Source organism: Oncorhynchus mykiss, chromosome 17 (genome assembly GCF_057628025.1).
Source record: "Oncorhynchus mykiss isolate SJ-2025 chromosome 17, ASM5762802v1, whole genome shotgun sequence".
NCBI lineage: Eukaryota > Metazoa > Chordata > Actinopteri > Salmoniformes > Salmonidae > Oncorhynchus > Oncorhynchus mykiss.
The window spans coordinates 21,789,093-21,805,496 of NC_143038.1; the positions used below are offsets into that span (position 1 = coordinate 21,789,093).

The 16,404-nt window shown below is 39.3% G+C and overlaps 1 protein-coding gene and 1 long non-coding RNA gene across 6 annotated transcripts in view; both read left to right on the forward strand.

Moving 5' to 3' along the window:
- Nucleotides 1-16,404, forward strand: part of LOC149975859 (uncharacterized) — a 944,026-nt gene that overhangs the window by 660,917 nt on the left and 266,705 nt on the right. The gene's annotated exons all lie outside the window — the stretch shown is intronic.
- manbal (mannosidase beta like) lies at nucleotides 12,016-14,557 on the forward strand. Of its 5 annotated transcripts, none has more exons than XM_090204163.1 (3): nucleotides 12,016-12,139; nucleotides 13,631-13,800; nucleotides 14,067-14,557. In XM_090204163.1, exons 2-3 carry the CDS (start codon nucleotides 13,651-13,653, stop codon nucleotides 14,175-14,177), a joined length of 261 nt encoding a protein of 86 aa, XP_090060289.1. In that variant the 5' UTR covers nucleotides 12,016-12,139; nucleotides 13,631-13,650; the 3' UTR covers nucleotides 14,178-14,557.

Consider the following 16,404-nt stretch of genomic DNA (forward strand, 5'->3'; position numbering starts at 1 on the left):
ACTGTACCATATTATATCAAGAGCATGCTGTTTGTCGAGATCCCTCCATATCGAGATCACACCATTTATCACGCGGCTAAAGTTAACTTCTATGTGATCAACGGGAGGAGGAAACGCAGTCAGGCGCAGCACTTCACCTACACTCCTTTAACAGGTGAGTCCATCCATACGCCTTATATATTTTTGTCGTTATTAGAACTGGATACGGCCCCACCTTAAATTTCAGTAACTTTATCACTATCCCATTGCTTACTATTTAAAGGGATAGTTCCCCCAAATTACAAAATTACATATTGGCAATCGGTGCCGCCTCTGCCTAAACACAGAGTAAGCAGCGTGCTGTGTGTAGGAAGTCACTGAACTTACTGTTGAGAGATAGCATAGTACAATACACAACGTGCAATTTAGAAATGTGGTTGTGCATCAGCAGTTTTCATCTCGTTATGTCAGTCAATCAATTAGCCCATGTCAAGGCAAGGCACGTGCCCAGAGGCAACCTAAACCTAAAAGGCTAGAGGGCTTTCTGTCGACAATATATAATTTTATAATTTGTGTGAACTATCCATTTAACTTGTTTTTAGCGCCAACTGTCATTTAAAACTCAGATAATCCAAAGTCTAATTCCGATTTACTGTTCTTTTCAGTTCCCGCCATTAAAACGGAACCCATAGATGACTTCCAGTTTGGCCAGCTGGGTTGTACTGTGTCCAAGGTCCTAGGAGTGTCACCCAAGTCCTACCACGACACCCCCAGTAGCCACCTTACCCCTAATAGCCACGAGGCTGGCTTGACAACCTTAGCAGCCTGCCAGCAGGCGAGCCACCACGACTCCATTGTCAGATTGTCAGCCTATCAATAACAAGACCCATCTGTCTATTACCCCAGTAAAATCAGAAGCCTGGGCAGTAGCCCTGTTCTGTATCAAGATATGAACCACCACCACCCGGTGATGATCCACTATGGCTCCCCATCTCAGATGTCCTATATCGGTAGCCAGCACTACTCTACCCTAGTCTCCCAGCCTTTCAACCACTCTCACTCTGCCACCAATCAGCGAGTTGTCAACATTGCGGTCCCATTGGCCCAACACCAGCATGTCACCATGGTGGGTGATGGGTACCGGGCTGCACCTTCATCATGGAAGGTTGGGGCCTCGCCAGAGGCCTGTTCATCAGAAGGCCAGGACCAGAACTTCATGCAGATGGTGGTGCCAGTCTTGGGCACGTCTCCACGACTACCACCATGAAATAGCCCTACCTTGGCCCAGAGGGGTCCAATAACGGGGATCAAGAGTGGGCCAGTCCTGGAGAAGGTGATGGTCAAGCAAGAAAACCTGAACCAAGTCTATCTGGATGATGGTGAGTGAAAAACATAGTGGATACTGCAGAAATGTACTGTACCCCATTTAGTCTTGAGCGATATACCGTTTATACTGTATACTGGGGTATTTTGAAACGGTATGATTCAGACGGTATGATTTTCAATACAGTTTAATTTAAAATAAAATAAATACAAATTCATTTGTTGAGGGCAGGGGTTGCTTATAACTATACGAAATCTAAGATGTGTGAAATAATTTATATCCAGCTCAGGGCTCCAGCTATGCATTTGGTTTGCTAACTTGCTAGCTAAGTGGTCAAGATCAAACGTCTTGGTTACAGCAGAGACATTCAATCCCTTCCTGGATCAAGATCCCTGTTGCCGAAATGGTTTTGAAATAGTGCCCCTTGTGTGCACATTCGGTAATACCGTATACTCCGGTGTGGTAGAAACGGTATGACGCTATGAAAGTCTGGATACTGCCCAACCCTAACCCCATGCTCCTCTCACTTGTTGTTTTGAATTGGTGAGAATGACTATGGTTAAATGGTTATTGTTATTTTGGTGGGGATGCTGGAAATGTAGATGCACAACAATGTTATACAGTACCCAGCAACATCTTTAAAGAAACTCTCATGTGTTTGAGAGAGGAAACACATTTATTCGTATCACTAAGCTTGTTCAAAGGAGATACAGATGATAAACAGGAAATATAGAGCACATGTAAATCATGTGTGTGTATATGTATGTGTATGTACAGTGGGGCAAAAAAGTATTTAGTCAGCCACCAATTGTGCAAGTTCTCCCACTTTAAAAGATGAGAGAGGCCTGTAATTTTCATCATAGGTACACTTCAACTATGACAGACAAAATTAGGGAAAGAAATCCAGAAAATCACATTGTAGGATTTTTAATGAATTTATTTGCAAATTATGGTGGAAAATAAGTATTTGGTCAATAACAAAAGTTTATCTCAATACTTTGTTAAATACCCTTTGTTGGCAATGACAGAGGTCAAACATTTTCTGTAAGTCTTCACAAGGTTTTCACACACTGTTGCTGATATTTTGGCCCATTCCTCCATGCGGATCTCCTCTAGAGCAGAGAAGCCTAGTGTTGGACTAGTAACCAGAAGGTTGCAAGTTCAAACCCCCGAGCTGACAAGGTACAAATCTGTCATTCTGCCCCTGAACAGGCAGTTAACCCACTGTTCCTAGGCAGTCATTGAAAATAAGTAATTGTTCTTAACTGACTTGCCTAGTTAAATAAAATAAAAATAAAATGTTTTGGGGCTGTTGCTGGGCAACACAGACTTACAACTCCATCCAAAGATGTTCTATGGGGTTGAGATCTGGAGACTGGCTAGGCCACTCCAGGACCTTGAAATGCTTCTTACGAAGCCACTCCTTTGTTGCCCGGGCGGTGTGTTTGGGATCATTGTCATGCTGAAAGACCCAGCCATGTTTCATCTTCAATGCGCTTGCTGATGGAAGGAGGTTTTCACTCAAAATCTCAGGATACATGGCCCCATTCATTCTTTCCTTTACACGGATCAGTCATCCTGGTCCCTTTGCAGAAAAACAGCCCCAAAGCATGATGTTTCCACCCCCATGCTTCACAGTAGGTATGGTGTTATTTGGATGCAACTCAGCATTCTTTGTCCTCCAAACACGACGAGTTGAGTTTTTGGACATGTACTGGGCCTGGACATGTACTGGCTTAAGCAGGAGGACACGTCTGGCACTGCAGGATTTGAGTCCCTGGCGGCGTGGTGTGTTACTGATGGTAGGCTTTGTTACTTTGGTCCCAGCTCTCTGCAGGTCATTCACTAGGTCCCCCCGTGTGGTTCTGGGATTTTTGCTCACCGTTCTTGTGATCATTTTGACCCCACGGGGAGAGATCTTGCGTGGAGCCCCAGATCGTGGGAGATTATCAGTGGTCTTGTATGTCTTCCATTTCCTAATAATTGCTCCCACAGTTGATTTCTTCAAACCAAGCTGCTTACCTATTGCAGATTCAGTCTTCCCAGCCTGGTGCAGGTCTACAATTTTGTTTCTGGTGTCCTTTGACAGCTCTTTGGTCTTGGCCATAGTGGAGTTTGGAGTGTGACTGTTTGAGGTTGTGGACAGGTGTCCACAAGTGGGAGAACTTACACAATTGGTGGCTGACTAAATACTTTTTTGCCCCACTGTATGTATGTGTGTATGTATGCATGTATTCATTACGCGAATGTCTGTCAGCAGTAGCCTGCCAGAATAAGCTGCTGGCCCCTTCACTTTGGGCCAGACAGAGGAGTGATATGGACTTCTACTCTGACACTCCGTATGAGTTGGTCTCTTATCTCTGAATCCCAAATCAACCCCTAGCCCCAACACTAGATCCACTTTTTGAGATCTTACAAGATAGAATAGGAATAAGCAATATGGTGACAATTCCACTTTGTATCAGAGGGCAAGATGGCGTTGCCACAGTGTTGCTTACACTTAACCTATCAGATCAACAAGTAGAGTGGAGTCCAAAATGATTGGATCCCTTGATAAAAGAATAGCAAAAAATCCTGTATAAAATAACACAAATATTGAGCTAAATTGTATGCTAAAAATATATATATGCAGTTCAAGTCGGAAGTTTACATACACTTATGTTGGAGTCATTAAAACTTGTTTTTCAACCACTCACAAATTTCTTGTTAACAAACTATAGTTTTGGCAAGTCGGTTAGGACATCTACTTTGTGCATGACACAAGTCATTTTTCCAAAAATTGTTTACAGGCAGGTTATTTCACTTATAATTCACTGGATCATAATTCCAGTGGGTCAGAAATGTACATACACTAAGTTGACTGTGCCTTTTAAACAGCTTGGAATTTCCAAGCTGTTGATGGCATGCCTTTAGAAGCTTCTGATAGGCTTATTGACATAATTCGAGTCAACTGGAGGTATACTTGTGGATGTATTTCAAACTCAGGGCCTCTTTGCTTGACATCATGAGAAAATCAAAATTAATCAGCCAAGACCACAGAAAAAAATTGTAGACCTCCAAGTCTGGTTCATCCTTGGGAGCAATTTCCAAACACCTGAAGGTACCACGTTCATCTGTACGAACAATAGTACGCAAGTATAAACGCCATGAGACCACACAGCCATCATATAACTCAGGAAGGAGACATGTTCTGTCTCCTAGAGATGAATGTACTTTGGTGCGAAAAGTGCAATTCAATCACAGAACAACAGCAAAGGACCTTGTGAAGATGCTGGAGGAAATCTATATCCACTGTAAAACAAGTCCTATATTGACATAACCTGAAAGGCCGCTCAGCAAGGAAGAAGCCACTGCTCCAAAACCGCCATAAAAAAAGCCAGACTATGGTTTGCAACTGCACATGGGGACAAAGATCGTACTTTTTAGAGAAATATCCTCTGGTCTGATGAAACAAAAATAGAACTGTTTGGCCATAATGACCATTATGTTTGGAGGAAAAAGGGGAAGGCTTGCAAGCCGAAGAACACCGTCCCAACCGTGAAGCACAGAGGTGGCAGCATCATGTTTTGGGGTGCTTTGCTGCAGGAGGGACTGGTGCACTTCACAAAATAGATGGCATCATGAGGGAGGAAAATTATGTGGATATATTGAAGCAGCATCTCAAGACATCAGTCAGGAAGTTAAAGCTTGGTCGCAAATGGGTCTTCCAAATGGACAATAACCCCAAACATACTTCCAAAGCTGTGGCAAAATGGCTTAAGGACAACAAAGTCAATGTATTGGAGTGGCCATCACAAAGCCCTTATCTCAATCCTATAGAAAAGTTGTGGGCAGTTCTGAAATAGCCTGTGCGAGCAAGGATGCCTACAAACCTGCCTCAGTTAACCCAGCTCTGTCAGGAGGGATGGGCCTAAATTCACCAAACTTATTGTGGAAACTTGTAGAAGGCTACCCAAAACGTTTGACCCAAGTGAAACAATTTAAAGGCAATGCTACCAAATATGTATGTAAACTTCTGACCCACTGGGAATGTGATGAAATAAATAAATGCTGAAATAAATCATTCTCTCTATTATTCTGACATTTCACATTCTTAAAGTAAAGTGGTGATCCTAACTGACCTAATACGGGGCATTTTTACTGTGATTAAATGTCAGGAATTGTGAAAAACTGAGTTTAAATGTATTTGGCTAAGGTGTATGTAATCTTCCGATTCAACTGTATACAGTACCAGTCAAAAGTTTGGACAGACCTACTCATTCAAGGGCTTTTCTTTATGTTTACTATTTTATATAATAATAATAATAGTGAAGTCAAAACTATGAAATAACACATATAGAATAATGTAGTAACCCCCAAAAGTTTTAAACATCTAAATATATTTGAGATTCTTCACACTCTTGGCATTCTCTCAACCAGGCAAGGTAGGGTTGGTATACAGAAGATGGCCCTATTTGGTAAAAGACCAAGTCCATATAATGGCAAGAACATCTCAAAAAAGCAGAGAAACGACAGTTCATTGTTACTTTAAGACATGAAGGTCAGTCAATCCGGAAAATTTGAAGAACTTTGAAAGTTTGTTCAAGTGCAGTCTTAAAAAACATCAAGCGCTATGATGAAACTGGCTCTCATGTGGACCGCCACAGGAAAGGAAGACCCAGAGTTACCTATGCTGCAGAGGATAAGTTCATTCGAGATACCAGCCTCAGAAATTGCAGTGCAAATAAATTCAAGACACATTACAGACTGTGTTCAAGACCAATTTTTCAGTTTTTGATTTGTTAAAAAAGTTTGAAATATCCAATAAATGTCGTTCCACTTTATGATTGTGTCCCACTTGTTGTTGATTCTTCACAAAAAAATACAGTTTTATATCTTTATGTTTGAAGCCTGAAATGTGGCAAAAGGTCGCAAAGTTCAAGGGGGCCGAATACTTTCGCAAGGCACTGTAGCTCAGTATGTATTTATTGTATAGTTTTTTTTTGTTCTTCTTCATCAAGGGATCTAATCATTTTGGACCCCACTGTACCTAGAAGGTAGGGTGAAAGGGTATAGGGATTGACTTGAGATTGAGAGTAACTCTTTTTAGTGAATTCTCCCTTTCCCATGCTTATCCAGCGACAGTATGTGGGTCAAAGCTTTACATAGTCACCAACCAAGCCAATTGCTATTGAGTTCTCTGTGTTTGAACCAACACTAAGCCTGGAAAGGTCAGTGAGAGTACACACTATTGATCATGTCATAATGGGTACAATTAGATCCCCCTAATCGCAAAATGTGCTTTGGCATTCAGATAATGATGATTCAGCATGCTTCCATCATGGCTATACACTCCATTACGTCTAGTAATTTGAGTGTTATATGTGTGTTGTGTTGATGAATCCTGATGCCTGTTACCTTGTGTGTTAATTTATGGTCCATTGCTTTTCAGAGGTAAATAAAATGAAGTCGAGCATGTGATCTGGACAAAATTGACATACAGTATTTAGCATAAAGAAAAAGAGGCAAGGCCATATATTATGGTATAATTGATTCAGCCTGTTTTAAATGCACATCAACCCATATGTTTTACAAATGTTTACATTTTAGTCATTTAGCAGACATTCTTATCCAGAGTGACTTACAGGAGCAATTTGGGTTAAGGGCCTTGCTCAATGACAGTAGATGAAACATGGTATGAAACATACCAGTAGATGAAACATGGACGGTATTTCAAAGAAACCAAGAAAAAAACAAAATTCTGTGAAGCGGTGCGGATAATGTCATAATACATTGATAGTGAGTTTGCTACAGAATGTAGTTCATTAACAAGGACACAATGCCCTTGGTAAGCTTATAATGTAGGTGTCAGAAAACACAAACCTGTGCATTCTACCCTATTTACAAAATGATGCAGGAGAAAAGCTTCCATTTAATCTTATGTATAGTGAAAAAATATATAAACGCGACATGTTGGTCCCATGTTTCATGAGTTGAAATAAAAGATCCCAGAAATGTTCCATATGTACAAAAAGCTTATTTCTCTAAAATGTTGTGTGCAAATGTTTACATCCCTGTTAGTAAGCATTTCTCCTTTACCAAAATAATATTTCTACCTGACAGGTGTGGCATATCAAGAAGCTGATTGAATGGCATGATCATTACACAGGTGCACCTTGTGCTGGGGGAAATAAAAGCCCATTCTAAAATGTGTAGTTTTGTCACACAACACAATGCCACAAATGTCTCTAGTTGAGGGAGCGTGCAATTGGCACGTTGACTGCAGGAATGTCCACCAGAGCTGTTGCCAGATAATGTAATGTTAACTTCTCTACCATAAGCCGCCTCCAACATCATCACTTTACCTCTACCTACATGTACATATTACCTCAATTACCTCGACCAACATGTGCCCCCTCACATTGTGCCGGTACCCCTTGTATATAGCCATGCTACTGTTATTTTATTGCTGCTCCTTAATTTTGTTATTTTTAAATTTTTTACTTCAGTTTATTTGAGTAAATACTTTAACACTTATTTTTCTTAAAACTGCATTGTTGGTTAAGGGCTTGTAAGTAAGCATTTCACTGTAAGGTACCTGTTCTATTCAGCGCATGTGACATCATTTGATTTGATCAACACATTGCCTGCAGTACTCGTGCCCAACAACCACTTAGTTAAATGAAGAAGTTTTCCATCTTTATGACTGTCATGAACGTGAGGAGAGACGGACTAAGGCGCAGCGTGCTCTGAGTTCCACATATTTTATTTTGTGAAACTTGGAACAAAACAAATAAAGACATAACGAAATGTAACATAGGTGGTACAACTAGCACACACACAAACAATATCCCACAAAACACAGATGGGGAAAAAGGCTAACTAAATATGATCCCCAATTAGAGGCAACGATTACCAGCTGCCTCTAATTGGGAACCATACCAAGCACACCAACATAGAAATATGAAAACTAGAACACCCCCCTAGTCACGCTCTGACCTCAACACCATAGAGAACCAAGGGCTCTCTATGGTCAGGGTGTGACAATGACCGGCCCTAGTAAAAGTAACTTGTGTAATCTGTGTTAACAAAAGTAAGAGAAGATTAATACACATACAATTAACAAAGAACATAAGAAATGTTCAGCTGTAGTTTTATATAAGCATGCACACTTATTATTATGAAAAAACAGATTATTTGTGCATAGGCATACCTTGTCATGGACATAAAGGCCACTCGGGTCCTCATTGAAGAGGTAGGGCAAGAGCAGGATTGCTGCTGTGGTCTTGAGTCCTAGTAAAGTAAAGCAATGATCTTACTACAATTGCTAATTTTATTACAAAATACATGTTTTATGTACTATGTATTGGCTACTTTAGAGGAAGGGAAGGAAAAAGAGCAAATACCCCTGTGTGTCTCTTCTGTATTGTCCTTCAGGGATTGCCAAAATAGCTGGATGATGTCCTCACCCCTGCCTCGCCTCTCTACCTCTGCTATAATCTTGCCAACTAGCCTTGCGGAGTCCTTGAATGGTCTTTTCATCTATGTCCATTCCATGGCCTTGATTCATTTCTGAGAAGATAATTTGCACACATTTGTATGTTAATAGATTTCAGTTTGTATTGCCTGATGTGTAGGTTAAATGTACACTTCAAATGCAGCTGTCCTACAACATACCTTCTTCTTGATCCCAATTGCATTGTGTCCATGTTCTGTCCTATAAGAATTTCAAAGGAAGAGAAAATGTGTCAAAAAAGTCTTACAAGCATTTAATTTTTTATTTTATTTAATATTGAAAGATAAAGGCATCGACATACAATTGAATGCAAAATAGACAAACATATTGGAGAAAGTTCTAGCCAATACAGTAATGCCATACAGGCCTAATATCAAATTTCAAGCTATCTTTGTACACAAATTGTTCAATATTTTATCAGGTTGACTTGAAAGATTATACGCAACATTTTGCTGCGTGGCAATACTGTGTTTGGATTCTGAAGGGCATGCATTTACACAAGAGGTAGTCTAGTTACTGTATTAATAGCATTATGCATTTGAATCCCATGTATTGTACATGTAATGTTATGCCCCCTTGTGAGTTCCTAATAGTATTACATGCTATATAAAGGCGAAACCCTCCATTCACCGATTCAGTTCATTGTAACATCTCGATTGGACAGGTCACCGTCGTTAGTATGTTGGTTGTTTTGTTGGTTAGCTAGCTAACGTCAACAAAGCTAACGTTAGCTAGTTCATTCTCACAAATGTGAGAAATGCTTTAGATTGGAAACTTATGTTAATGAGTGTAAAGCCATGTTGGCTTTATGGAAACGATATACAATATATGGGACAGAATATAGTTGAGGAAATCATACAAACCTAGTTCTGCCTAGTTAGGACATAACGTTAGCTATTTACGTTAATTATTCTGAACTATAGCTAACTAACGCGACAGCTAACGCGAAGCTATTCACAAAATACCATAATTGTGTTTGTTATTCATTAGTATTGTATATTATTAGATAAATTATTTCGATACATATTCAGAGCCAAACATCAACCCAACTTACCTTTTTAACTGTTGTCGCAGAAATTCATAGGTGGGTGGGCCTGCAGGTATTTGGGTTGGCCCCCCCAGAAAATATAATAATAATGTGTTTTTTGTTTTGGGGAAAGCAGCCAACTTCCTGCAATTTTACACATTTTGCTATGGGGCAAAGAGAAAATGTGCAGTTTTATTGCTCATCTCATGCTATTCTACACATTTTGCTATGAGGCTCAGACAAAATGTAGCATTTTTTTAAAGCTAAAAATCTACCGTGTTTTGACTGTGATAAAGGCACAGGGTAATTCAGGGTAATTGAAACAGGCTAAGCAGCAAGCTTTTTATGTCAGTAAAGATAGAGCTAGTAAGCTAGCTACAGTATAAGCTAAGCAGCTGATACCAGCAACTTGTTAGCAACACTAAAAAAGTACTTCCGGATCACAGAATTTCAGAAATGTTTAAAAAAAATAAGAAAAAGAGTCCCCCTCGTAACAGTAGAAAATGTACCTGTATTTATTCATTATTAGGGCTGTTATCGCCACACCAGCGGTCACGAGTCATGACAGCAGTCAAATTTTGTCATGGTTATTAGGCTGCTGATGGTCATTTACTAGCCTACCACACTTCCTGCCAGGTACTCCGCATTCTATTGTCCCTCTAATCACTCTGACATCAATGCAAATCTAATCAAATACTTAATGAGAGCCCATGTTGTGGAACATTTCTATAGGCTTTGCAATTGTGTGAGAGAACAAAGTTTTGATGGCCTCTATTAAAAAGAGGAGGATCCCATCAGCTTTCTATAGGCTAGGCCTACTATATTTATTTATAAACATTCCTAATATTAAGCACATATGTGTTAATATTGCTTCAGTCCCTCATGAAATAATCCCCTATATAGATTCTACAGACCCTACTGAGTATTCCCAACCCCACTTTTACATTGGCACATAGAATAGTTCTCTCTTTAAGCCAATATGTAATTTATGCACATAGAATACTACTCTCAATAAGACAATGTCATTTATAGGCCTACAGTGTATTTCATTGGGACCAATGGAATGGGTGGAGTAGCAAGTGGCCCTCGCGTCATACTCGTCGCCAAACTCACTGGCTCCAGTTCATCTACAAGTCTCTGCTAGGTAAAGCCCTGCCTTATCTCAGCTCACTGGTCACCATAGCAGCACTCACCCATAGCATGCACTCCAGCAGGTATATCTCATTGGTCACCCCCAAAGCCAATTCTTCCTTTGGCCACCTCTCCTTCCAGTTCTCTGCTGCCAATGACTGGAACAAACTGCAAAAATCACTAAAGCTGGAGACTCTTCTCTCCCTCACTAGCTATAAGCACCAGCTGTCAGAGCAGCTCACAGATCTCTGCACCTGTACATAGCTCATCTGTAAATTAGCCCATGCAATATACTTCATCCCCATACTGTATTTATTTATTTATCTTGCTCTTTTGCACCCCAGTATCTGCACATGCACCATTCCAGTGTTTAATTGCTATATTGTAATTACTTCGCCACCATGGCCTACTTATTGCCTTACCTCTTATCTTACCTCATTTGCACATGCTGTATATATATTTTTCTACTGTATTTTTGATTGTATGTTTGTTTATTCCATGTGTAACTCTGTGTTGTTGTATGTGTCGAACTGCTTTGCTTTATCTTGGCCAGGTCGCAGTTGCAAATGAGAACTTGTTCTCAACTAGCCTACCTGGTTAAATAAAGGTGAAAAAAATAAAGTGCTGCTGGAAATTTAGACCACAGTCAAAAAATAAATAACACCATATAGAGAGACTAGTGCTAATTCAGTAGGGTCTGTAGAATATTATGTTGTTTACATGTATTTACTTCAGCTCCAAACATTTCTCAGTGTCTGTAGAATTGAATGTTCTTTACATTTATTTACTTAAGATCTAACCAATTCTCAATGTGCTCCACCTTCTAATTTAATTTGATATAAAGTACTAATTCTCTTTAGTTTAGATTTTTCCCGATGTAGTTATAATTTTGTAACATAATTGTAAGATTATGCACTATGCAAAACTGCAAAATTATTGATTTCGTATCATTCACATAGCATTTTACTGTAAACTTTAATTTTGAAGTCAAAATCGGAAAACCGGAAGTCTTAATTTTGCTGCCGGGACGCTAATGTTACTGCCATGACGCTAATACAGTTGATCAAGTCACTACCACCGGCATTGGAGACCGACGTCTTTGCACATAACTTTTGCAGGAGGAAGCCATTTAGTTTTGTTTGTATTTTCTCACAATTGCAAATGATTAAATCACTGCCACAAGGTTTGTAACAGTTTAGCTAGTCATTCTGCATATTTCATGGAAAGTAATGCAAGAGTGCAGTGATATCATAAATTAAGAAATATATTTTCATTTTTGAATGATCGGATGCTCGGGGATATATATATTTTTTTATATGAGTCCCACATCCTATCTGGAATCCTTGGGACATCCCTACCCGCCAAGACAGAATCGGTCAGTGCTATCCAGAATCCCTGGGACCACTACCCTTAAAGGAGTAGTTCACCATTTTACAACTTGAAGTTAGATTGTTCCTCACCCTGAAAGTGGTCTATGGGCCAAGAGAATATGTAATCCAGGTTTCAGTTTTCAACGGGGTACTTTTATTTTGAAGGTGAAACGCAAATTCCACTATTGTGGCTAATCGTTTTAAACAGTCACTACAAATTTAAACTAACTTTAGGCACCACTAGTTAACAATTAATGGAAGTGATGGGGGCATGTGAGTATGTTTTTTTAAATGCTCAAATCATCCGAAATCAATTAAAATCAACACAATATTTGGTTTCATGTTATTTAAAGGTGATTTTAGTTTTAGTTTTTTGCTCACATGCCCCAATCACTCCCATTAAACGTTAGCTTGTGGTGGCTAAAGTTAGCTGACGTTTGTAGTGGCTGTTAAAGAGAACTGAATCATGGATTGCAGTTTCTCGTGACCCATAGACTACTTTTAAGGTGGGGAACCATCTAACATCAAGTTGTACAATATTTAATTACTCCTTTAACCATTTTAAATTCAAACTTAAATGGGGTAGGACCATCCCAAAGATCCCGGATAGCACGAACCAAGATTGTTTGGTAGAGGGAGGTGCGTGATGCACCTATGAGTAATGTAATTTGAAGTAAAACAATGGTCCAAATATGGCATTATTCCATTATTCCATTATTATTCCATTATAATTCGGAATTAGTCATTTATTAGGATCTGTATGATTATTCCTTTAGTTGTATCTGTTTGCATTAGTTTCAATTGGGTACTTTTATTTTGAAGGCGAACCACAAATTCCACTTTGTGGCTAATCGTTATTGTGGCTAGCTTCACATAGCTACGAAAATAAGCGGATATCACAGTGACTTCACTTCCGATGCAAATTTTACGACTGTAAAATATTTTTTGTGCTGATACGAATTACATTAAACTCACAATTTTACACTCAGGATCGTGTTTGGTGCTATAAAAAGAACGAAGGACGAGTTGACGTAGGGCCCTGGTAAGCTTTTGTTGGAAATTGTAGCCTATGATTAGATTTGCCGAACAGAAAAGTGCTGTTATTGTATCGAGGCCGACAGATTCAATTTCAGAAGCGTGGAAACATTGTTGCAGCCACTGTTACATTGTTGTTTTTGTAAACAGCAACGCAGGTAACAGTATTGCGCGAATTACAATATGGCCTTCAATGATTTGAAAAATATATTGAGCATTGCAGAGCAGACTTATCTTTGTTTACATACATTTCGTGTTCTTGCACACAGGGACCTGAAAGTAGGCTACTATGTCCGCGGAACTGGACCTTTCGCCCCCAGAGGTACCTGAACCCACTTTGCTTGAGAGTCTCCTGCGCTATGGACTCTTTCTGGGAGCTATTTTCCAACTCATCTGCATCTTGGCTGTCATAATACCGACCTCCAAGGGGCATGAACAGGTATGGTAAACAGTCCTGTTGGCAGTTGAAAGAATGCGGTATGATATTGTAATAATATTGTCATTATTTACCATAGGTTTACTTATAGCATTATGTGTTAAATCCGTATAAGCCTGATACTTTGTATCTTTTCCCTTCTGTCCTATTGTAGTCTTCTTTTGAACTTGGCTTGAGCAAGCAAACTGTCCATTACTATTCAGCAACCTACTGTTACTGTTCCATATGTGTCGAGTGTCACTGGGACTCACATTCTGTTTTATCTTTAGGAGGAGACGGAGCCAAGTGACATGAAGGCTGGTGACCAGAATAAGAAGTCAAAAGGACCTGCGCCTCAGATTCGCCAGAAACTAAAGAAAGAGAGCAAGAAGAAGCGATAGGTGTGTCGGATTTTGTGCTGTCCATGCAGTGCACCCAAAATGATTGTTACATTTCAAATTATGTCAACTTTTTTTGTTCTATCAAATTCAACGATGTCGCTACCATGATTTATGAAAGAACAGAAGTGCATTTGAATAACTGTTTTATTCAACTAGTCTGCTATCAAATGTCATTTGTCAATCTAAAACCTGTAAAGGCCTAAACACAACCAAAAACTTTGGGGACATACTGTGCATTCAGAAAGTATTCACATCCCTTGACTTTTCTCAAAACATTGTGTTAGAAAGTGTAATTTTTCTTGTCAATGATCTACACACATACTCTGTAATGTCAAACTCGATGTATGATTTGTTTAATTAATAAAAAAGAAATGCTAGTATATCTTGATTATATATGTATTGACTCGGGGGGTTGAATAATTGTTAGTCACCTTTTGCAGCTATTACAGCTGTGAGTCTTTCTGGGTTATATCTCAAAGCTTTGCACACCTGGATTGTACAATATTCGAACATTATTCTTTTTAAAATTCTTCAAGCTCTGTCAAGTTGGTTGTTTGATCATTGCTAAATGGCAATTGTCAAGTTTTGCCATAGATTTTCAAGCCAATTTAAGTCAAAACTGTAACTGGGCCATTCAGGAACATTCAATGTCATCTTGGTAAGCAACTCCAGTGTATATTTGGCCTCGTGTTTTAGGTTATAGTCCTGTTGAAAGGTGAATTTGTCTTACAATTTATGTTTCCTCTAGGAATTTGCCTGTGCTTAGCTCTTCAGTTTACGTGTATCCCTAGACAAGCATACCCATAACATGATACAGTCAACACCATGCTTGAAAAGCAGCTGAGTTAGGAAGGATTCCTGTATCTTTGTAGTGACTGGTTGGGTTGATACACCATCCAAAGCATATTTGCTAACTTCAGTATGATTTTCTATGTCCCGATAGGGGCCTTTATTTCTGAGACATTAAAAAACGTCCCTGGTCTTTGTGGTTGAATCAGTGCTTGACAGAGGGACCTTACAGATAATTATATGTGTGGGGTACAGAAATTGGGTGTAGTCATTCAAAAATCATGTTAGCCACTATTATTGTGCACAGAGTGAGTCCATGCAACTTATTATGTAACTTTTACTCCTGAACTTATTTAGGTTTGTCTTAACAAAAAGGTTGAATACTTAATGACATTTCAGCTTTTCATTTGTAATTAATTTGTAAAAAAAATAATGTCTGACATTATGGGGTATTTTGTGTGATTAGTGACACAATCTCAATTTAATAAATGTTTAAGGCTGGAAAAATATGAGGGGTGTGAATACTTTTAGAAAGTACTACTTCTACATATTACTAACATTTATGTGAAACCCCAGAATGAGCACCCTCTTTCTCTGTTATATCAATAAGAGGTTGAATTTTTTTTATACAACTACCCTTTTCATCTTAAAAAGTCTCATTCAGCCTTATAACCCTCACACTGTGCATATATTCTCAATGTTGTAACAACACATGTTATGGGAAATACATTATTTGAAATATTTCTCAGATAAGATTAAAAACACTTTTTTACGAAATTGACCTTGCTAATAAGGATGAATAGCATTTTCTGAGAATAAAAACGTAAGGACTTCTGGATGGTAGGTTGCCTGGTTCGTAACCCGCAACCTTGTGTCAGTCCAACACCTTCGCTTTTACAACAAGAAGAGGTCCATTGATGACAGAGTTGGTGTTGTACTAAGGACTTACCTCCTGTGCACCAGCCCATTCCTTCCCTCTGCACCTCAAGTCCCTCATGCTCTGGCATATCTCATGGTAGCGCTATCCCACTTTTTCCACCATTGTAGCGAAATTTGTGGGTAGCCCAACTAGGACTTGAACGTGTGGTCCCAGGTCTGTCAGTTCCACTCCTCACCAACAGATTGCTGGTGTTGTGCTTGTGCAAAGTATGTACTGGTAAACTATTCAGATTCCTGTTCAAATGACTGACTCACTTTTCACAATATAGGTTATGCAATCTCTGTTCTCTGTTAGTTGCTAAATTCAATTTCACAGATACAGTACAGTTATATCAGGTGCGTGATGGAAAGTAGGATGCATTGTGTTCCAAGGCCCTTGTTTTTCACACCCACAACCTACCTGTAGCTGAAAACACAATCATCGCGAGATGAACGAGTGACGAATTTCCGTCCAAGGGTGGTCCATTTAAAAATCATTCCTTCCTTTTGGCTTATATCC

Excerpts from the sequence above, each read along its gene's own strand:
- manbal (XM_090204163.1), top strand. The coding sequence starts at position 13,651 with ATGTCCGCGGAACTGGACCTTTCGCCCCCAGAGGTACCTGAACCCACT. Across the intron at positions 13,801-14,066 it reads CCTCCAAGGGGCATGAACAG|GAGGAGACGGAGCCAAGTGA; the intron begins GTATGGTAAACA and ends TTTTATCTTTAG.